Source organism: Bicyclus anynana, chromosome 2, assembly GCF_947172395.1.
Source record: "Bicyclus anynana chromosome 2, ilBicAnyn1.1, whole genome shotgun sequence".
Classification (NCBI taxonomy): Eukaryota; Metazoa; Arthropoda; class Insecta; order Lepidoptera; family Nymphalidae; genus Bicyclus; species Bicyclus anynana.
This window is the reverse complement of record NC_069084.1, coordinates 17006145-17030037: the sequence shown is the minus strand read 5'-3', so window position 1 is coordinate 17030037 and position 23893 is coordinate 17006145. Positions and strand designations below refer to the sequence as shown.

Genomic DNA, 23893 nt, shown 5'->3' with positions numbered 1-23893 from the left:
TGTCAAGCGTGTCGTCGTCCTTAGAGTCCCTCAGACATATTGTGTCCGGCATGTTCTCACCATGCTAACGGTGAATACTTGCACAGACTGACAGACATAATCAAGTAACAAGATAATCCACCAACAGTTTGCTCTTCAGTATAGCCTTATAGTTTCTGAGATGCCTTACTATAGGTACGACCCAGCGGCAGTTCTTGAAAATAGCAGTGCATTGCTCTACTGGGACCGAACGATTATCACTGACAGGTACATTGTTCCACGTGACTATAATCTGGTTAAAGCCGAAAAGGAAAAGCCAACACCTTAAGAAGCTTTCGCTTAACTGTTGGATCAAGAGTCGGATTCTTGAGACGGCGCGTAATGTGAGGAGGTTCCTCACTCTGGAGCCATGACCACCGGTTAATAGTGTTTTGCATTACATTTTGTATAATGTATAACTTTTTTTAAAAAATTAATAAAAGGACAAATAAATAAATGGGAGTATATAAGTACCGTCATAAAAAGTGTCTCAAACGGTGAAGGAAAAACGTCATATTCTGCAATCTATTTCCAACATTATATATATCTATTATATAAATCTATATTATCTATAGTCTGTTTTTTAATTCCGTAGAATTCTGACATTTCTATTTCCAGTTCCATTTGTCAGTCACTTTTGAAATTTCAGTTGTCACAAACCTTTTTTCTGCTGTTTGTTTCATCAAACCCACAGAACAGAGATCGCTAAAAGCTAACGCTTTTAGCAATAGAAGTAGCATAGGGGCGTGGCCCGCTTACACCCGGGTCTGCGGAGCTTCGCAAGCCTATCCGCGCATGTACTAACAGTCTTGTTTCGTTGACTGACACGTTACGTCCTGCGGTTGTCAAATTCGGTAATTGAAAATAATTAAAAACGATTAGAAAAATGCTGAATTGTGCCGTTTTGGAATACACAAATGATAGCCGCCACAAATATTTATCAAATTATGATGTTTCGTACCATCGTTAAGACGTATTTTATTATATTTTCATTAAAATATGAAAAAATAATTTTACTCAAAGTCACAAACTAAAATGAACTTTACGGGAACAGTACTAAAGTTTACTTTATTTTAATACAAGTTCGATTTTCTCGAAGATTCTGTTGACACCAGTAGGCATACATTTGCTGCGTCAACAACAACAACAAAACTATCATAAATCAAAAATATACAAAAATGATTTTATTGCAATAATTCTTCTATTCCTAATTAAATGTATTAATTATTAATATTAATAATCGTTGTTATTTTATATTTAACGAAAACACCCATTGATTTTGCATAAAATTTACAACAAGAAATTGTAACCATTTGAATTTTGAATTTTCATTGTTAACGTGCGAAATATAATCTAAACTGCTCTGAGTTGCGCGTTGATTCTGAGTTGTCAGTCGAACATTAATCACAAAATAGTCTGTGTTACTTATTAATTATATACAAAATTTCAATATTTAGGAATGCTCCAGCTTTTAATAATAAAGTGAATTTTTAAATGAAGTACCTTTTTATATTATTTAAAAACTGGTTGTTAGGCATATAAAATGTACCTGACAATTGGTACCACCTTGGCGAGTCATCTTTCGATAAACAATGCTCGTCCATCGAGTACGGATACAGGCCATCTAGATGGCATTATAAAAGGTGTGGGCACCTGTTTCTATGAAAAGATCCGACCATCGGATTGGTGATCTATCTCGTGGCCGTTTTCCTTCTAAATACTACCACGTTTCCACTATCATGACAGAGCTGTCAATTAATAAAAAAAAGACAGAAATGTAACCGTCGAATCAGTAAAAATTAAATTACGTGTACGTGTACACCACCGCAGTATAAAATAAATAAATAAAAATACACAAGCGACGAAGGGGAATGTTTATTGATTTGAGACAGTGAAACAAGATTAATACGATTATTTATTGATTAAATATACAATTATTTTATTGATTTCAAAGCCAAAGGTTTCAATTGAAAAGCAGCATATTTTATGCTTTTAATATCTCCTCTAGCATTAAGTTTATCAGAAAACTGCAAAACATTTTAAAATTTGATTCCAATGTATATATTATATTATGCTTTATATAAAATAAGAGGAAAAATATACGAAAACATAGTTTTTATTTTTCTTGTTTTAATTATTTTGAAAAAGTGTAATTTTGATTTATGTTAGTTTTGAATTTAAAGAGCTGCCATATGTCATTTGGCTATTCATTTAGGGATGTCTATAATAATATATCGATATTTTATATCTACTACTATTATATTATGATGACACGATAATGATGAAATTTTCGGATTATTTTTTAGGAATCCGGAGAGGAAAAAAATGAATCGAGGCGACTAGGAAGCAAAATTTGTTTTATGCAAAACCGCATTGTAATTTGTAATATAAAATAGAAATTGTAATTTGTAATATAAAATAGAAAGGGTGAAATAGGGTTATCCCCTATTTGTTAAGGTTTCGTGTAAAGTACTTAATTTTTCAAGTACACAAGTTATGGACTTGTGATTGACCTTCTTTGTTGTGTAAACTCGATTCGTGCAAAGTTTCAGTTGAATTAATGTTTTTTCAGAGTGGTACATTAAAAAAATGCTTGTTTTTTACTTTCTTGTGTGTGTTTCTTCATATATTTTAATTTTTTATTGACCTATGTTGTTCTTCTTAGTTTTATAAAATTCAATTTTTTTTTAAACAACAGACGTTCGTTTTATTTACTGCGAGTAACGAGACTATCGATGTTTAAGGCTATCGTTATTTCACATTCCTAGACAACATTAATAAAACAAAGTTAGGATCATTTTGAATCTTATTTATAAGGTAATAAAGCTTATATATAGAGACAACTAGTGACGAGTAGCGGTACTACAGATTTCATTCATGAATTTTCATTCAAGAATTTTCATTTGTTCTGAGACAACAGTAATAAATAATTTTCAACTCTAAAATAAGGGTAATATATTTCTTTTTTCATTAAATATTAAACAGCCAATTAAGTGAAGAGTTTATCAGTGTGATAAGTATTTTTACACTATAAATGTGTTTGTAAGGCCACGCCCCCGGGTACGCTGGTTTCAATACAAACAGTTGGCACTTTATAAATCTAGTTACTTCTTATATCTGTGATCAAACCCTTAGGTAAACCATACATAAATAATAGGTGTCATATATATATATAGGTGTCAAAGGTAAATAGACTATAAGTTTACCGAAACCAACCTGATTAATTATTTGATTACATTTTATAAAGTATTATACCCGGGTGTCTACAAATCATATTAATAGGAATATTTTTGAAATATTTTTAATTTTTTGAAACTTTTAAAATGTCTAATTATAAAAAGAAAATAGATAAAAGACATATGCCTACTGTTAGTACAATCAATAAAAGTTTGTTCTGTCTTAACTTTTCTTTTCGTTTTCATGAATTTTCCGTGGTGAATACAAACCACTACTAAAGAACTACAATAAGGAAAAACAAAAACAGCAATTTGTTTAAGTGTCGCTTTACTTATCAAGCTGAGAAAAACAGGCATTAAGTATTACAATTTACATACTTTCACAGGAATTCGAAGACGCCACAGTGGACACGATAGATCGAATAGAAAAAAACTCAAACTGTCTGGGAGTCATGTATTTCCGTCAAAGTACGTAAATATTCGCTAACTATGGGCCACATAAGAAGGCTGAGAGTCACACAGCGGGAGATGAAACGATCTATATATACTTTGAGATCTCTATGTGATCGAATCAGAAACCAGGAGATCCGCAGAAGAACCAAAGTCACTGACATAGCTCAACGTGTCGCGAAGCTGAAGTGGCAATGGGCAAGGCACATAGTTCGAAGAGCCGATGGACGTTGCAGTCAGACGGTGCTGGAATGGTGACCCCGCACTAGAAAGCGCGGTGTTGGTCGACCCCCCACCAGATGGACTGACGACATCAAGCGAGTCGCAGGGATTCGCTGGATGCAGGCGACTCAAGATGGTGATGTTTGGAAGTCAAAGGCCTATGTCCTGCAGCGGTCGTCCATCGGCTGATATGATGATGACGTAAATATTTCAGAGCCTAGTAAATTACAAATAAACAATCAAGTTCCTCTTTAGTATCGACAGGATAGATGAAAACCCTCTTTTTTAAAAAAAAATCTCTTGTTATTGTGTAGATAATGTTGAGCTCTGCACAGTGACCGAGAGCATGTCACTCACATTGTCCAGCAAGCTGCCAGCTCTCACTTCGAACTTTCAAAGAGCCGTTGAGGAAATCGTGGTTATATTTATTTTTACTATTTACTACAATTAACTTCTCTCCAAATCTATGGAGCTTATTTTAAATTTTTCATCACCCCTTTCAGGTAGGTACATCTTTGTCGGTAGGGTGATAACTAACCACGGACGAAGCCTCCCACAAGCCAGACCTGAACCAATTAAGAAAACCTCAATCGGCCCAGCCTGGGATCGAACTCAGGATCTCCGTCATGTAAATCCACCGCGCATACCCCTGCGTCACGGAGGCCGTCAAGATCATGAAGATATATTATTGTCAACATAGAGCGAAGGATCGAAAATATCGCCCTCTCTTTAGTTGGGACCTTTCGTTATTAATGGTCGATTGTCTTTTCACGCGAAATTGTAAGGAATTGAAACAGCGCCATCTAGTGGCATCGAGAGACAGCAAAATTAGTTAGTATGAGATTACGCCGTCACTGTCGAACAGTGGTACGATAACGCGGTGAAAAGTGAATGATCCTCATTGGTTGAAGCAACGTTTTTGACGTTTGTGGTTGAGAGTCGCACATTTTGACAGATCGAATAGTAGATTAACTACTCGATTAAAAAACGCGTTAGAAAAGTTGTCACTTTGATTTTGAGAGTAAAAGTGATTACGTCAAAGTCTTTAAAAACTCGCGAAAGTTAAGGAACTCCTTCCTCCTTAACTATTATGGCAACTTTTTATTTTGCTTGAAGAATGTTTGCGGCTGCGAGGTCCAACGATGACCGCAATTATACTTCAAAGTTAGATGCACGAGCTCGTGCATCCTCGGATCCACAAGTGGACCTGTCCGAAAGGCAATTTAGAAATAGATACAGAATTCCAAAAAAAAGAAACAGTTCCTATATTTATGTAAAGAGTTAAGACAATTTACCAATTTAAGGTTATCTCAACGGGTATCCTTGGAGCTAAAAGTATGTATGAAATATGTTATTTGGTAAACTCCCAGTGAGCACTCGGTACATGACGTCTATGTGGTCGCTGAGAATGCAGTGGCGTAGCTAGGTAATGAAGGACCCTGGTGCAAATGAAAAAATGGGGCTCTAAACTGGTAAGGTTTTACCTAGTAAAAATATTAAATTATATTCAAATAGGTACCTACATAAAAATGCTAAGCTACATTATCATCTGCTCTTTTTCGTTATCGAAATTTTCTAAGTTCAGTTCGATCACTATTTCCTGGTAAGGATTAGAGGGTCCCGGGCATTTTAAACCCGAATGTTAAACCCCCGTAACGCATGTCAACCTTTTGACAGGACGTACTAGACGAGTTGGTTGCGTACCGAGTCGCGACCAACAAGATCGAGTTGCTGGTTGCCGGCGATAAACAATTCACCGCTTGCGTCGTGCAAAGAGTCGTTAAGAAAAAACATATTCAAGAATAACTCCAGGTGCTTCATATATTTAAACGAGCAAGTCCAGTCCAGTGCTATAGATACCTACCCAATACTATTAGGTAAATATTGACATCATTATCAACCCATATTCGGGTCACTGCTAAGCTCGAGTTTCCTCTCAGAATGAGAGGGGCCAATAATCCACCACGCTGGCCCAATGTGGATTGGCAGAGTTACACACGCGGAGAAAAAAATCTCACGAAGTTTTTCCTTCACCGTTTGAGACACGTGATATTTAATTTCTTAAAATGCACACAACTGAAAAGTTGATGGCACATGCCTCGGACCGGATTCAAACCCACACCACGAGGAATCGGAGGCAAAGGTCATATCCACTGGGCTATCACGGCTCGTATATTATATTAACAGCAAAAACTCACGGTTTTACGCGCGTAGTTCCCATTCCCGTGGATAAAGTGTGTTACTCCCTGATAATGTAAACTTTGTAGAGCCGCGATAGCCCAGTGGTTAAGACCTCTGCCTTCGGTTCCGGAGGAGGTTCGAATCCGATCCGAAGCAAGCACTTCTAACTTTTGAAGGAGAAAATCAAAATCAAAATGCCAATCCGCATTAGGCTAGTGTTGTCGGTCCACTAGGTTTTAAATTTATTCGTTAGGTACATACAAAAATACAATCCTTCCTGTTTAAAATGTTAAGGTAGAAGTCTAGATGTATATTTCGTGTTAAAATTCCATATAAGTAAATATATTTATTTTCTACTCTCAGTTTTCAATTTTCAGATTTCAGTTATATACGCTATGAAGATTATCTCGAATCTATTAAAAGACTCTCAAGATGAGTGGCTTGTACAAACTGTAAGAAAAATAATTTTAACTAGTCTTGAAAATAAAAAGTAGGTACCTATAAAAATAAAATTTTAATATTTCAAGTAGCTAGTATTGCTAATCCGTCCCGGATATGGAAAGATGGTAGTGAATAGTGTTGTCTGATAGAGATCGTTTCAAAGTCAGACACACTAAATCCCTACCCTGTCAAAACGTAACCTCCCATATCTATAGGTAAGGTATACCCTAACTTCTAATGCATGATGTCATGCAGATCGCGACCAACACACGATCAGTTTTATCGGATGTCCTGCCGTTAGCGCTGCAAGGTAGCCACTTACCATCCAATAAGTTCTGAGAGCTGACGACACCTTTGCTTACTATCAGGCATAATTGCAATCAAATTTTTGCTTCTTAAATAACAAAAAAATATGGTCATAATGATTGTGATTATGTTGGTGATGACTGATGATGATGATGACACTTGCAGACCGCATCACTAAACAAAATCAATCCAGTAGTAGACAGAATTATGGAGGATGATTCTGTGGAAGGAGTGATCTTGACAAATAAAGAAGGTACTCGTAGTTGCATTTTTTTCATCTTCCAATAGTAGGTATACAAGCAGGTGTTATTTTGCGGAAGTTCATTATGAAAAGTGGATATTCTTTTTATTTTGATATTCTCCGCGAAAAACAGATCCGTAAGAAAGCACCTTCTTTAAACAAAGGTACTGAAGCATCCTCACGACGTGCTGTTGATTCTACAACGTTCAACTTCGAAGTGTCGCCTTCGACTTTAACCTCGCCTTTTATGCATTTTCTTAAGATAGTTCACTAATCTCTCATTCATTTATTTACATTTTTTTTAATCCTAACAATGTCTATCAAAAGGTCACAAAATTATACGTAGGTAAAGGTATACCCTGCGTGTTGAAAAACAAAGTCCATCGCCGCGTCTGGCGAGACAAGATTTTTATACGGTCTTAATTAATGATAGGATGATTCATGAGGAAGGTTTAAGTTTTTAATTTGTCAACGTTTTGTGTGTGTTGGTTGAAATATGGGGTACCTACGACTCTACACAATATTAGTTACCTATTTTTGTCAATATTGAATTGAAAATATTATATTGTCAATGCTTAGACCATTACGAATGGTATATGCGTCAATGTTAAAATGCCAATATTATTATGGGCAATATTATTGTGTGATAGGTAACACTAAAATCATGCCATCTCTTTTCAGGAGTGCCAATATTAACCAATACGAATCTAATAAGCGCCACACACTGCGGGCCAGCGATGCAGCGGCTCGGTTTGATGGCCCATCGCGGTGTTACAGAAATTGTGATTTTTCCCATTACTTTTTGAAGTACCCTCCATATGAACGCACTAACCGATGCCCGTGAGAATACAGGGATAAAATATAGCCTATGACACCGACAAATAATAAAAAGAATTTTCAAAATTGGTTCAGTAGATCAGTCAAACGCTTTAAAAAAATTCTTCTACAACACGATAATTTTTACTTCTATATAATATTACTAGCGGACGCCTGCGACTTCTCAAGCATGGAATTCAGTATTTCACAAATCCCGCGGAAACCGTGGATTTTTTCGGAATAAAAAGCAGCCCATGTGTTGTTAACCCAGAACAAAATCTATTTCCATTCCAAATTTCAGCTAAATCCGTTTAGTAGCCGCAGCGTTAAGGAGGAACAAACATACACATAATATTAGTGTGATTAGTAATTAGTCAGTACATTATTATGATGGGTGGTAAGCTGATGAATACATGACGTGAACATTGTGAAAAGTGTAACCTTAGCTACCCCAAAAATAATTAAATACCCCGCCATAAAAGACCGAACTTATTTATTTCATTAGGCTTATTTATACAAAGGCTTATATTTTCTAGTGAGGACAATGACTTTATTTAACTACCTAATAGAAAAGTTACATTTTACGTTTCAGGACCAATTTGATGAAGTATTAGTTTTAAGATTAAAAACGAAGAAATTGGAAGTGATGGTAGCACCGCATTCGGAGTTTAACATCATAGTTATGCAGCACGCTAGATCTAATAAGAAAATGGCAAAAAATATGAAGCGCAATTAAAATGTCTCAACAAATTATTGAAATAAATTGTATTAAGATTTTCCTTTTTAATTAATTGGTTATTTTTTTCATCTTAATAATCTCGAAAACCACTTGACGTACAAAGGTGAAATTTGACAGGGAGGGAGTTTTTAGTCCGCTAAAAACGGATTTTGCGACAGGGCCGGATTAAGGGCAGACGAAATCGCTGGCGTCCGCTGGTTCTAAATAAAGAAATGTAGGTACTTTAGATTTAAACTAAAGCAACCAGCTTGGTTGGTCCAGTGTCCTGACTACGAATCCTATGTCGAGCTATGAGATACCTACTGAGTTTTTCTTTCAGAATGATATTTTCAGTTAGATTCTTATTCCGGAGTTGGCAAGTTATAACTACTTGTGGTCATATCAATAACATTTGATAGTGATCGTTAATTAATTTAGTATTATAAGCCCACTAACTCGCATCGGTGCTGTTTGGTGGGTCTAAGCTCCATATCCCAACTCCTATAAGGAGGGCGGTCTAGACTTATAGTGAGCAGGGGCGTAGCTACGTAGCTAGCCATATCGATACGGGGCCCCCGGGCTACAGGGCCCCTTACCTATGAAAGCAAAAAAAATTGTAAAATATTACAACACAATCTCTTTTTTTCCCTGGTTAAGTGTGGATTTTGTAATTGGAGCGGCTACGACACCGCTGTGTTACGTGCGCTCTATATGTTTAATCTTTGTTTTTAGCCCAAAACTATCTATGGTTTTAGCGAGATTTGCGAAAAACTGAAAAAAAAATGCACGCGGACGGAGTCGCGGCCGTCCACTAGTAGTTTTTTAAAATAAACTTCTAATAGCTATGTTAAAATGTTTTTGTAATCTATTTTACTATTACTAGCATATTCCACTTCGGACTAAACGCAAATGATAAGGCCTAGTTCGGACTATTTTAGTATTTTAGTCGAAAACAAACAATTTTGGGATTTACCGCCCAATACTAAAGTCCGAAGACGATATACTAGTCCGAACTAGGCATAAATAACGTATTAATGTAGGAGTCATGCAGAAAATTAAAACAAATATTTGATATGTTTTGCCAAATATTGGGCCAATGTCCATACCCAAATATTTTTTTTTGTATTATGGTAACAATTTTAGCATAAACGGATGTTACGATATGTTTGCAATTTTCTCTATTGCTCAGTGCTCTATAATCTGTGACATTTTGAGTTTGGCGTCACCCGGTAAACGCTGCCAGCCAAACTATTATTGAGAATTGTTTTTATTTTCGTGTTTAATCGCAGGGATAATCATTTCAGTATAAGTATTAAGTGAAATTATTATAAATATGGAAGAAAAGTACGACAAAAATGGCTACAACAGCAGTGATTTCAAAAGAAACGCTGGCCAAGATGGGTCAGGCGAACATGAACAAGATGGCGAAATCAAATTGAATGAAAAAGCCGGCGATTATATTCGGGAGTTGTTAAGCGAGAAGATTAAACTGAACGCTGGAAAATTCCCAGTGTCCTCGAAACTTATTGACCAGGGTATAAATTTCATTACTTTTATCCACAGCTCATAATACCTACAGATACATTCTACTAAATTTTTATTAATGAATATTGATTTAATTCAACTTAAAACATTAGTAATAACATGTCAAGTACAACTCTATAAGATCCATGTGTTATTTAAAAGATCAAGCCATTCATTTTAGAAACCCAACCTCATAACGTCATGGCCCGATACTAATTCGTAACTTGAATGTAAAACATTCGGTTTTCTATGTTCTATAAAGTGTAGCGTAAGAAATAAGAATAATCTTACAGCCTTATTGAACTCTCCGATCACCTTAACACTTGATTGTCATGAATAATTGTCTTTGCCGCGCAAAGTTGAGGTTATATCAGACTAGCGTCCCGACACTTCGTAAGGCCATAAATCTCCTTTATCCGGCCCTGTAAGTCGGTTATCAACAGACATCTATTAACTATAAACTACCTCCCTGTCAAATTTCAAGTTTGTACATCAAGCGGCTTTCAACCTATGCAGTTACACCTGCCATAAATTGTTTATGGAATTGAAATTGTGAATCAAATTTAATGGCATGCTCATTTTTTGGAAGTGACATTATTAATTTGTTGTAGGACTTTAGTAGGACACAGTCTGACTAGCTAACGCTTAAGGTGTTTGTAGATTTCTGACGGCTTTTATAAACTTGAGAGGTCAGCCGAGTGTGCCAGTCTAAACCATGACTATTGTCATACACTCTTCTAATTTACTAATATTATTTTTTGATAACTTGTTTTAGAAGTGGCAAAAGTACAAAGTACTGGCAGGATACCTGCTAAAGATCTGAAATATGTTGATGTCTACAGGGAGAAACCTGTCAAAGTTGTTGTCAAAGTGCTTGTGCCTATCAAGGAACACCCTAAGGTATCAATAGATTACTATTTTTATACTGTAATATGACTTCCTCAATGACATTTTTATGGAAACGTCTGCTTTCTTCTGCACATTTAGGCTGGCAAACTGTAAAATTGTAAATATAATATGTTACTTTTTATTTGTTAAATATCAATTGTTTAAAGTAAGTGCAATGTTGACAATACAAAATCTGCTTTGCGAAACAATTTTTGAATATTTTGACAATTTTGATATTTGACTTGATTTTTCAAAATGTTTTCATAGCGTACTTGGAAACAAATGAATTTAAATATTTGTGTAGCTGTACTGTTTTACCTTAAATGTTACCTTTACTTTCATTTATCAAGTAAAATATCGATTCATTTATGAAGTAAAATATATTTATGCAACGCAACTAAAAAGATTAGTATGATTTGTATATTTATGTGTGGTAAATCTTGTTAATGAATGAATCTCTGTAATAAGTTTCATATAAATTTCATTTTCTTTCATATTTTTATTTTTATAATTTACTTAATTGAAACATGTAAATTTTTGGGGCAAATGTGGAAGTTTTTAATTATTGCAGCTCAGTGCAAAGTCATTATATGCAGTCTTAGTCATGTTAGGTAATTGATCAGCCATGAATTCAACATTGTTGTGTTTCAGGTCAACTTCATTGGCAAGTTGATGGGACCCAAAGGCAACACTATGAAGCAACTGCAAGAGGAGACCATGTGCAAAATGGCAGTGCTTGGTAGAGGGTCCATGAGGGACAGGTTAGTGTGGTATATCACACATGTAGATAATTTCCTGACTAGTTGGAGGGAAATGGGAATATTGGTCATATAAAAAATGGCAAATATTCTATTTAAAAAAAAAAAGATTTTTAATATAAATGTCAAGGTACAAATTAGCTGTACTATGCTATGCACTGTCTTGAAGAAATACCAAACAAACATTTTACTGTAAGACATTCAGATCATAATGATTGGTCAAGATTGAAATTCATGATTTTTGTGTTATTTAAATTCAAGTACTTTTCCAAGTATCTCTTAAACTAGACTATCTGCAATGTCTATGCTCAAACTGGATTATAACCTTGCAATATTATTGAAGGCTTTACAAAATTTTATATAATTTTGATACCAATGCTAATCAACAATGCTTTCTTCCATCTGCTTGTTCCGTCGACTATTATTTAATATTAATTAGGATAAAACTTAGAAAAAATCTTATCATCAGCGTAAAGCTAGTCCAATCTTTCTTTAATCCTAGGAAGATCATTTCTTATCATCTTTGCAGACAAAAAGAAGAGGAGTTGCGGAATTCCCTGGATCCTAAACATGCTCATCTCTCAGATGAACTCCATGTGGAGATATCAGCTTTAGCCCCGCCAGCTGAAGCCCATGCAAGAATTGCATATGCACTGGCCGAGGTTAAGAAGTACCTCATTCCGGATCCCAACGACATGATGAGACCACCACCACCTCCGCACCACATGCATCGTGACATTATGGAAAGAGGTAAGTGTTTATATGTTTGTTTATTTAATTCTTCTTTCAGTTTACAAATTAAATTAAATTAAAATTAAATACTTATGTATTTATAATATAAATCAACATTGTTTTACTTTGATAATATGTATGTTGTAGCAACTTCATTTATAAGAGTAATAGCTACAAATTGAAATATGTTATAATTGTATATTGTGGATACAGATGTTATAATGAATTTCTCAATCTAAAAAAATATAAGTGAAACTAGTTTACTTGGAACATACAATATTATGCTGTATTGATCAATATCAACATTTTACGTTATTAGTTGACACTTGAGGTAATTTATTTTTTTATTGTCTTGAAAAGTTATAATTGTATTTAGAAATAAGCTGTATAAACCAATTTGCACTTTGAATGTAATAATTAGTAAATGTACTCTTTAAACTTAATGTCAGAAGTGTCACTAAGTACATACTCTTGTAATTTTTTAATTGTACTCGTTTAAAGTATTTTGTACTATGGTTGTAATGAAACCTTAATTAATTGATAAATTTTTCATAAGTTAAGGTTTTATTACATTCATTTTATTTTAGTTATCTAAGTTAATTCATTACTCATTGTACTAACAACCAAACTGTTTTACTTGTATTTTAAATTTTATTTTACTAGTTAGTTTACATTTTCATCTTATGTAACTTGTTTTACCTTTATATTGTGAGTGAATTATGTAAATTAGAATAGAAAATAGTAAATTATGTAAATTAGAATAAAATTCAATTTATTTAAAGTTTATTATGAAAATGTATCACATAAAACTGAGTCAAGATAAAATTATACAAAGACACCTTATGACATTGTACTAAGAAATGTCAGTTGAGTGTTTCCGAGTTGAAAAGTGTAATTTGAAGATTATCAAGGTAAATAACTCACTATAAAATATTTTAGTTGCTGCCAATTAAGTACTGTATTGTATGCTTAACTTGAGTGAATGCCCTGCTATGTAATATACATTTAAGTGCAACATTTACACACTACATAGAACAAAGATATTGTTAAAAAACAATAAACTTGTAGAAATTTAAAAAAAAAAAAGAAAAAAAAATACTAAAGAAACCAGAAATACAGGACAGAAAAATTAAAAAAGAATAAAACTAAAAAAAGACTACAAAATGGTCCTAATAATTTAATCTGCACAAGAACATAAACACTATACAAAAAGACTGCTGAAAATTATTCTACTAAAATGTGTTCTTTTGATAAAGAAAAGACATAACAGCAAAGTAAGGCAGGCCAATAAAGTCCAAAGACTATAACACATATTTATAAGCACTGTTATATACAAATAAACTATACAAAATCATGTATTACAATTCAAGGAGGCAATTAAACAAGAATAATAAATATAAATTAAAGTAATCAAGGGCCAATGTAAACATCAAAATAAAATTTAACACAATGAAGAAATAGTTTAACTAGAAAGTCAATGAAGGATTTGGTGTATAAAGTATTGAACACCGGATGTTGAGTATCAATATGCTCCTAGGCAAATTGACTATTGGAACTTTTTTTCACCAGATTTGAGTATGACACGCCAGCCACTCCTTCAAACACCCCTACAGATCCAAGCCACACGTAAGATAGATATTATACTAAACTGTATCAAATTTTGCCAATCACTATTAAAAAGGTTAAATAAAATAACGAAAAAATAAACTGATTAAATAAAATGGCACAGTGTACAGAGAATGACTCTTTCCACCAGATATGAAGACAACTCGACGATCTCTCCTACAAACGCCCTCCCCGGGCCAGACAACACGTAAGATATGCAATAACACATGCTGCTCAAAAGAATTTCTATTGTAGACCTTCATTCAGTCAGGATGTTCGTTCTTTGCTAACTCACCCTTTATTACCTGTAATAATGAATTCCCCCCCACACATAATTTTGTTATACTGCGATAAACGTTGAATGAATATAACTTCACACGATCATTACTCGAAAATGCTGAACTGGAACAATGAAATGTGGATGTAGAAGAAAAATACAAATTAAAAATGTATGAGTGTCCGGATTATTCTAATGGGTGCACACGGTGAACTAAACTAGGGTAGGCAAGATTGACATGTTGCACATTTTTCCCCACCAGATTTGGTGTCAACACGCCGGCCCCTCCTACAAACACCCCCCCATGGCGACGCCGCACGTAAGCTCACACAAATTATTTGAATCAACAAAGGCAATTTAAAACCTAACCTACCCAATCTACAAACATTGTATTCTAAAAAGTGCAATACATGTCAAATACTACAATCCCCAATACAACAATGTTGAATCATACATCCATAGGGTACTGAGGAGTTCTATAATTCTCAAACTTTCAACATCCAATCGGCAACACAAGAACAACGGGCAACTTAAAACCAAAACCATTGAAGCCTTTTTTTGGATCTGCCCAAAATATCTTAACTGCATACTGGTTTATATTTTTCGACAAATTAGATGATCCCAAGTACTTTTGTTTGAGAATTTTTTTGCATTTAATTTGTATATAATGCATAATTGTTGTAAATAGCTTATATTAGGTCCTTACTTATGATATTGACGTTACTAACTATTTACTCATGCTTTTGTGTTAGAAAACCATATTCATTTGTTTTTTCCTCTTCTGATTTGTTTCTTTGCCTCGGTCAGTTTACAAAACGGAAAATAAAAAAAAATCGCATTTACGAGTATGAGTTCCATCGTGACACCAATGCTACAGAGACGGCTCGAAGGATTAATGATGTGTATGACGTCTGTGTCGCAAAAGAAAGCACAGTTTCAGCGTTTTCTTTCTGTAAATTTCGACCTGCATTACAAGCCTCGTGGACGGCCAGAGACCAAAGTTGATAATGGAGAATTGAAGATTATTGTAGAAGCGGATCCAACGCATATCACAAGCTATCTGCAGGCTTCGCCCGTAACGCCCGTCGACTGCTGTGTTACTATATTGGCGTTATTTACGAGTACAAGAAACGCTCATCGCAATAGCTGAATCCTGGCGAACCAGCCAAATAGTGCCCCAAGCGAAATTGACTCAAAAAAAAATACTTTTGAGCATTTGGCGGACTAGTGCCGGTGTCATCTGCCTAGCTAAGATTACAGCGATGTCTATTGTCAGCAACTGCTAAACCATGATGAAAAAGCTAGCTGCTAAACAACCGAGGCTGGTCAATCCCTTTAGGCCACTGCTGCTTCAGAACAATGCTAGACCACACACTGCACGACAGATGCCTACCAAATTAGAGGAGCTTCAATTGAAATGTACTCCTCCACTGTACTCCCTGAACCTTGCCCCAACAGATTACCATTTTTTTTGAAATTTTGTAAACATCTTAAGGGTAAAAATTCAACTCTGATGAGTTTTTTAGTAAAAGGATCAATGAACTACCAATAAGATGGCATAAGTGCATAGAATGGTACGTACTTTGATTAAATAAAGATTAATTTAATTAAAAAAAAGTTGACTTTATGTTCCCCCTTATAAAACCGCCAATTTCATAAGTAAGGACCTAACATGGTCTGTGGTAAGACGTGCGTATTGCCTCCCGTACTTCTCTTAAGATGTCCTGAACTCCTGTACCGCTCAGTCGAGGTCTGAGTTAGTTTGTTTAATAGGTGTCTTTGGAAGCTTGACTAATGATGTACCCTTCAAGGTGTAAGGTATAAACAAAATAGGAACCCCTGAATCAGATTAAAAGGGGTGCTTCTGTTCCTATACAGGCTCCGATCGGCTGCCTGACAAAGGCGCAGGTCGATTGGGAATCCTCAAGAATGTGTTTTACAGCGGGTGCAAGGTCACAGAACGTTCCTTCTCCTACCACAACCCCGTGCTTAGTGCAGGTGCGCCTTGAGTTGACCTTTTAGCATCACATAGGGCGTCCATGCCTACTACTATTATGATAGGGACACACTATTAAATACATCAACACTCACAGGTGCAAAACTAAATAAAATATAAATAATACACATGAGTTTACTTTATTAAAAAAAGTATTTTTAGAATTTAAACTATAGTGAGTGTTATTCATATTAATTGATTATGAAACACGGCTAAAACTCACGTGATATTAGGTCGGAGTATGCCCGACTAGTTTCGAACCCATACGGGGCCCTTAGTCATGAGCTGGTTCTTGCATCGCGGCACGATCCAAACTGATTTTTTGACTTGATTTGGATTCATAATCAATTAATAAAAAAATTCTTAACTAAAATGGATATATTCCCGTTTCTACACAAAAGAAATGAAACAAGTTTTTATTTTCTCTATCATAATATTTTAGATCCAAATGCAATGAACATAATCAGACCATTTAAATCATATTTGAGTTATTTTTTCAATAATTTTGTTTCAGATTTCATTTCACTGCCTTTTTTGCTATGTTTCTAATAAAATTAAACTTTAAAGCTAAAATGTAGAAAATCATATAACCAATAAAAATACAAATTTGAGACAAAAGTTTGGTGAATTTAATATCATTTTTGCACCTGCTGTCCAGCATTGTTGATCTAAAACTGGACATTCTCTATTTTATCTTTCCATTTAGTAGCAGTAACAATACCAGCCTCCTAGTATCCTCAGTGTTATATCCTCACCTTTGAAGCACATTATCTTGTGGATCCTGTTCATTCAATTTTTTATTACAGAGCCATTATCGCTTTGAATCAGTGTGGTTGGTCTAAGCTCCAAATCCACCTACAGTAGGCGTAAGAAAATAGACTATAGTCAACCAGTAGCTGGCTGACTGAAAGACGTACCGCCAAGCGATTTAGCGTTCCGGTACGATGCCGTGTAGAAACCGAAAGGGGTGTGGATTTTCATCCTCCTCCTAACAAGTTAGCCCGCTTCCATCTTAGACTGCATCATCACTTACCATCAGGTGAGATTGTAGTCAAGGGCTAACTTGTAAAGAAAAAAAAAGACTGAAATGACTACTTCTTTCCTTGCATTGGGACAAATGAAATGAAACTGGGACTACTCCGCTGCCATTGGTCTGTGTACAGGAGAGAGGATACCCTATGGGCCATTCAGAATAGGTTAGACAGTGATGTTGATGAGTGGCACTTTGTTCCAGACGCACCCCCGCACGCGCCGCCCCGCCCCCCGCGCCCGCCGCCCGCGAGGATGCCGCCCCAGGGCATGCGACCGATGCCGGCGAAGAACAAGGTGCTCAGCATTCTCGACAGGGCTCGCTCGGCCATGGAGACATCCTACCCATATGAGGAGCCCTATGCTGCGCCCGAACCGCCTGTGAGACAGGTCAGGATACTAGATTTACTCATTACTTATAAATGCTAAGGGGCTATCCTTAATTTACGTCTCCCGTTACATCACATGTTACGTTCATTACATTGACAAAGGTGAGTGGTGGTATTACTATGTGACACAGTTTATTATACTATTAATTATAATCTTAAAATACTTATTTACAAAATTTTGAAACTGGTGTTTAGATTAAGTTTCTCTACTATATTATTACTAAATTCGTGCAAAATAGCATCTTGAGCAATAGATACTGAAGATGCAATCGCATTTGTTCAACCTACTGTAGTTTATTTTTATAATTTCCTTGAATGATACAACTCAGGTACCGCGAGGCCCGCCGCGCGCCCCGGAGCCCGACTACTACAACTACGAGCGGGGCCAGGAGCGTTTCTACGAGGACGACAGCAGCTACTACAAGGAAGAGTCCCGCGACTACGCGAAGGTCTCGGCGCGCGAAGTGGGCACTCGCCGCCAGGGGGCCGGGGCGGGGCCTTCGCATGCGCGCCATTACGCCCGCGCGACGCCGTACCAGCGCGCGCCCAAGTAGTACCGCAACCGTTCGTATTTTAGTAGTGCTCCAATCGGACTATGCCTCCCCCCAAGTACGACTATATCATAGACAAAAGCATACTTTTAATGGACCCAACTAGCAGACGCCCGAGAATGTTTACTTGACTTTTATCCCTCCACTTGGTAACTTTGTTGGTCTTGTGACTAATGTGCTCATCTTATTTTATTTTCTTTCTTTCTCACATTTTTTTTTCTTTTTAAGTTAAGTTATCTTTTATATTCTTTTTTTCTTTATTCCATGCTGTGTTTATTTGTAAAAAATTACACATATATATTGATTTATAATTTAGTTCAATTTTATATTATTTTAATTAGTGTAAATGTTTAAAAGTAAACCTATTGAATAAATCCCCATCCCAAATCGAGCCCCTTTACATTTTAATTTAACAATAGTCAATTATACCATTTTCCGTCAATACAACTTGGTACATTATGATTGACAGACTTCAATTTTACAGGGTTAAAATTTTCTTGGAATACAACCAATTATCATGACCTCGACCATAACTTAGGACGCTGACTTATGAAACTTGAGACAAATTTTAGAATATAAAAATGAATATGACTTTACCACCATTTTATCGCTCATTCCGAGGTTGACCGCTTTATTTTACTTAATTAAATGAAATTATTAATTTCACAAAAAAAATCTTTGATTAGTGTTAACACAATAAATTGCTTATACTATCATAACAAGTCCGATTAGAGGCACAGGTTTATTTGTGCTTCTTTTCTTTGATTTACTTGAATTTATATTTCCTTTGCAGTATTAATTTTCTTTTGAAAATTTAAAATTCATTTGAATAATTTAGTTATAATATGTTTGCCTAACAACAATGTCTACATTTCCAGGCCAGCCGCACCACAGAAGAAACGCTCTCAGTAAGTATGTACTGGTGATTCATAAACATCATCTAAACCTGAACATTTAACCAAACAAGCATAAACATGGAGACAAAAACTCAACAAATGAAGACAATTTATTATTATAAATATAAGACAAGATATTTAAAAAAAAAAGCCATTGGCTCATGCCAGTAAAATTCTGCACCTCTACAATTACTATAAAACGCAAACAAAATAATTATGAAAATTTGTAATTTATTTCACCAAGGCAATTCTTACACAGAGCATAAAAATATGATTCTAATAATTTCTAATCAATATATGACTTAGAAAAGTAGTTATTGTCAAGAACAAAAATTATTTTCATTAATAATAAAACATTCTGTAATTTTAAGGTAATTTTAAAATGGATTTTTAAAAGTATCTATCACTACATGTTTAGTTTTAAAATGGAAGATAGATTATAATATTAAAGTTAGTTGCTAAAATTATGTAAAACTTTTAACTTAAACAGTTTCTTTACTTCGAAACTTAAAATATTAATGTACTACAAATTTGTGTGACTTAGAATAAATAAAGTTAAAAACAAATTCCGAAGTTTAATTACAAAAGCAACGGTAAAGGGGAGTCTCTCCAGTGATGGCCTAAAAGTTAAAACATTATGTTTATGACAAGATTTTAATGCAGATAAATGTTTTAAACCATAACCCCAAACCCTCTTCAATAGGGAAATTACTGCAATATCTGATTAGAGACTTTCTTTTATTCACAAATTCGTAATAAGGTATATTTTCAACTTGAAGCAAATTTTCATTTAAAAAAGATTGGGTACATGATTGTTAAAATTATTTACTAATTGTAAACGAAAAAAAATGCATGAAGAGGCTTGATGGAGCATTATTTAATCTTTAACTACTAAAAAGTTGAAATATTGCAGTACAACAGACAGAAAGATTATGTAAAATAATCTTAATAATAAAACAACTATGAATTAGAAATCTGAAACGGGAGATAATTTCTGTTATACTTTCACAATAATATAAATCATTAGTTATGCCATGTACCCAACTAAATATGTTTGATCAGTTTTCTTGGAGCATTGAAATAATTTATTTCCAACATTAAAATGCAATTCAGTCTAATATGCATCATGGAATATATCAAAATTCAATCTGAATATATCAAAATTGTTAAAAATATATATTTTGACAAAATTATTGACATTGTATTAAAGAAGTTGACTACATTAATAATATAGGAATGTCTGTCATAATTTCCATGCAAACAATTGCATTAAATAATTGTTTAAAATATAAATTACCTACATGGAAAATTGGACAACGCCGAAGAAACGAGAATGATGCGCGTCGTAAGTTATAAAACCAAATGGTAAGACAGGTACAGTACAAAAAATCAGTTGAGTGCAGAAAATAATTATTGATAACTATGAAAATGAATGATTATAAATTTAGAGACAAAGAAATAGTTCAAATACTAAACGCAACGATCTTGTGATTGCTAAATTGACCTCTAATTACATTATATAACAATATAATTTGCTGCAAAATGGCTAAAATCAACATGGTTTTTGTATATCATAACTATTACTGGCAAACCTGACTGGAAAGGGATAAGTTAAAATAAAACTTTTAAGACATTTTCAAATAGAAGAAAGTTTGAAGAAATACAACATTACATTATCAATCATGCAACAAGTTCTAAGTTTTTTATAAAATGAATAATTAAGTGTTCAAAACACATTGACACCCTTCTACTTTTCTTTTCAAAATAAAACAATACAAAAATAATATAATTCAAAAGAAACATTCTTTACTTGATTAAATTGAATTGGGATTTAAACATGAGAAATGGAGATAACCAATTAACAAACACTGGATTTGCAATTTTTGAAAATGAAGTATATAACATGCTGTTCTTATATTAACTTACCATTCATTCCAGTGCAGACATTTTCAGCTTGGGGGTTTTCTCTGACTGTGGTAAGTACATTATTATTTATTTGACCATTAGTTGCCTATTAAACTACTGTATTTCAACTTTTATTTGGTTCGGCCGGCGCAAATCTGACGAGATATGAGTTTCATAAGAAACTATTTTTGACCATTCTGGTGTTTAAATTACTAGTCTATGTTTTATTGTCACCAGTAATGAGGTAGAAATGTGTTTATTAATTATTATTTAAGACTTTTTTTCAATAACTATGCTTTCCTTACACTACCTCGTTAGTTGAGGCCTGACCCAAAAAATTACCTCTAAATGAAAACTAAGGTTTTTCTTGTCTGTCTATTTTATTTAATGGTTAAAATATTCTAATTAAATCCTCAACTAATGGTCAAATATTTATCAATTGTCTCCTTTGTCATGTATTATTTTTTAAATATTTTATGATGAATAAAATTTTTGAATATATTTAGTGGTTTTATTCTGGTAGGAGAAACCTACTCAAAGAAAAACACAAAGATTGTGCAGTGTTTATTGATATAGCTTAAACAAATTACAATTATTTTGGTTATAAAATATAATTACTACATTGTCAAGAACTTTAGGCTACTTTGTCAGAATAATGTAAATTTGAAAATAGGTCTTGCAAATAATACTGTCTCAACCAGTGGCCACCGCAGCTATATACATGGCTTTTATTAATGTTTGATTATCAGTGGCGTGCATAAGGTTGTTGCTCAGGGTATGCCCTAGTAATAAAATCTGTATTTAATAAGCACTAAGAGTTGTGAATGCCACTGTTGTTTACCTACTTCAGACCTTGTGGCCACTCAGTTAATTTACACCACTGTTTTTAACAGGCAGATAGCTGCATTGTTTCTCTAATCATGCATTGAAAAAAAATCTTACAAATAGTTTTTATTACATTGTACATCTAAATGTGATTGCAGGCTTAAATATAGTTTTTAAATAAACTGGGGTAAAAAAATGCACTAATATCTTAACTTAAAAGTAGCTGTTATCCTTATAAATAAATAATATTATTGCATAAGACTAGTCTGAAGTGTTCTGAATGACAATAAGTATAAATTCACGGTCTGGAGCTATTAATATCTCATGTCTCCTGCTCCTCACTCTCAAGAATGAGAGTTCATTTGTGGAATCCTGAAAGAGATGTTACATGTATTGAACATATCATAGGTATATATGTTTAGTAAGTAAACTTTGGGTATAGGTTATGCTGAATTTGAACTTTGAAGGTAGATGAAAGAGAAAGCTTTTATGGTGTTAAATTCATCATACTCGTATATAGGTTGGTCAGCTTTGAAGTGGTAGATGACTTTTTGATGATCGTCATTGGCATATCTAGGATTATTTCCTAGGGTGGGCCTGGCCACTGATAAGGGTTGACTGATTTTATTGATTTTACACCTGGCCCTTTATATGCTTATGTCAGCATGGCAGTGACTGGGACCAACTTGTTTATTATAAGGAATAATATATGTAGGCTCTGTGATGATGATTGGCCCATATCAGCATCACGGGAGGGGTTTGAGTAAGTACAGAAATCCTACTAAAGAGAGTTCAAAGAATAGAGGGTTGAAAAACACCCCACTGTAGATGGACTTAAGCTTAGTGGAAAATTGCAACAAACAGTTTTTATTGGTCGAGTGAATCTCAATGCAGCAGTAACTTGGTTGTATAACAAAACTCATTATGGTCTACCAAGGTTGTAGTGCTGAGGGTGATATCTATGGTTGTAATTTAAGCTAACTGGGAACTGTCTATGTTATAGCTGTGGATTATAATCTCACCAGAATGTGTATAGACTATCATCTTCTCTGCTTAGGCCTATTAATGAGTTAGTCAGGTTGTAATAAATACATAAATCATATATTTGGTAGCAAACTTTCATTAATTTGAAAGTAAGTTGTGAAGTAAATTGTAATTACCATTTCACGTACTACATTCCTAGCTTTCTCTGTAAGTTGACCAATGAGACCCGCATACAACACTGATGTAGCATTATCTAATGAACTTTTGATAGGAATTCCTGCAAAACAACAATCATTATAAATGGTCACATTTTTTAAAAAGTATTAATTTATAGGCAAGTACTGGAGTATTATATATATACATATACTTCCGTTTCCAAATATTCACTAAATATTGATCAAACCTTCATGATTTACGATGACGACACCCATAACACCTTTGTGTGCTTGTATCCTTTTGATGGTTTCTTCAACTTCTGTAGCCTAAAACATATAACGATTATACACAAGTTCAATTAAACAAACATATTACAGAGTTATTATTGTTTACCATATTGTTGGTTTATTAGAAAAAATTAAGATTCACAAGAGCCTGCTGGGATTTTGGAAATGGAATTTTTTATTGACAAAACAAAACTGTCAGTGTCAAGTACAGACGTCAAAAAAAAGCATCAATGACAACTTTAAACTCATTACTTTTTTATAGATTTTACGGCCCTACGTTCTAGTCTTTAGGAGTCTGACTTTATTAATAAATCATAAGTAGAGCAACGCAAAAAATCTCAAATGTAGGGCCTTGCAAAATTGGTAAGCCAATCATCATCAATACACATAAAAAGAAGAAATATGATCAAAAAGACACTTTACCAAGGCTGGCACAGCTTATTTTTACTTGGCAACACTGAGAAGGAACGAATATGTCAAATTGAAATTGACGTTAACGTTATCCTCATCCATAGATAAAAA

General features: G+C 34.3%; 3 protein-coding genes and 1 long non-coding RNA gene across 6 annotated transcripts; 3 read left to right on the top strand and 1 right to left on the bottom strand.

Annotated features, from left to right (window-relative positions):
• The first annotated feature begins 6442 nt into the window (after nt 1–6442).
• On the top strand, nt 6443–8587 carry LOC112055683 (dynein light chain roadblock-type 1-like). The gene is made up of 4 exons (XM_024095874.2): nt 6443–6499; nt 6960–7047; nt 7717–7817; nt 8444–8587. The coding sequence occupies exons 1-4, from the start codon at nt 6443–6445 to the stop codon at nt 8585–8587; spliced, it is 390 nt and encodes a 129-aa protein (XP_023951642.2).
• A 1186-nt stretch (nt 8588–9773) lies between these two features.
• On the top strand, nt 9774–19780 carry LOC112055679 (glycine-rich protein GRP33). Of its 2 annotated transcripts, none has more exons than XM_052885860.1 (7): nt 9774–10104; nt 10869–10993; nt 11633–11742; nt 12269–12489; nt 17584–17768; nt 18097–18317; nt 19197–19780. In XM_052885860.1, exons 1-7 carry the CDS (start codon nt 9903–9905, stop codon nt 19228–19230), a joined length of 1098 nt encoding a protein of 365 aa, XP_052741820.1. In that variant the 5' UTR covers nt 9774–9902; the 3' UTR covers nt 19231–19780. The 2 variants fall into 2 exon arrangements, with proteins under 2 accessions (XP_052741820.1, XP_052741822.1); XM_052885862.1 differs by having other exon boundaries at nt 18097–18331.
• Nucleotides 12498–16314, top strand: LOC112055681 (uncharacterized). 2 transcript variants are annotated; one of them, XR_002887522.2, is made up of 3 exons: nt 12498–14097; nt 14616–14672; nt 16232–16314. It is a non-coding gene; the product is annotated as an uncharacterized LOC112055681 (long non-coding RNA). The 2 variants fall into 2 exon arrangements; XR_008251504.1 differs by lacking the exon at nt 16232–16314 and adding an exon at nt 14228–14284 and having other exon boundaries at nt 14616–14673.
• Nucleotides 19781–21670: 1890 nt separating the features above from the next.
• On the bottom strand, nt 21671–23603 carry LOC112055680 (dynein light chain roadblock-type 2). Its single transcript, XM_024095871.2, has 4 exons — nt 23478–23603; nt 23332–23410; nt 23105–23205; nt 21671–22316 (listed from the first exon to the last, which is right to left on the bottom strand). Exons 1-4 carry the CDS (start codon nt 23478–23480, stop codon nt 22206–22208), a joined length of 294 nt encoding a protein of 97 aa, XP_023951639.1. The 5' UTR covers nt 23481–23603; the 3' UTR covers nt 21671–22205.
• Nucleotides 23604–23893: the final 290 nt, after the last annotated feature.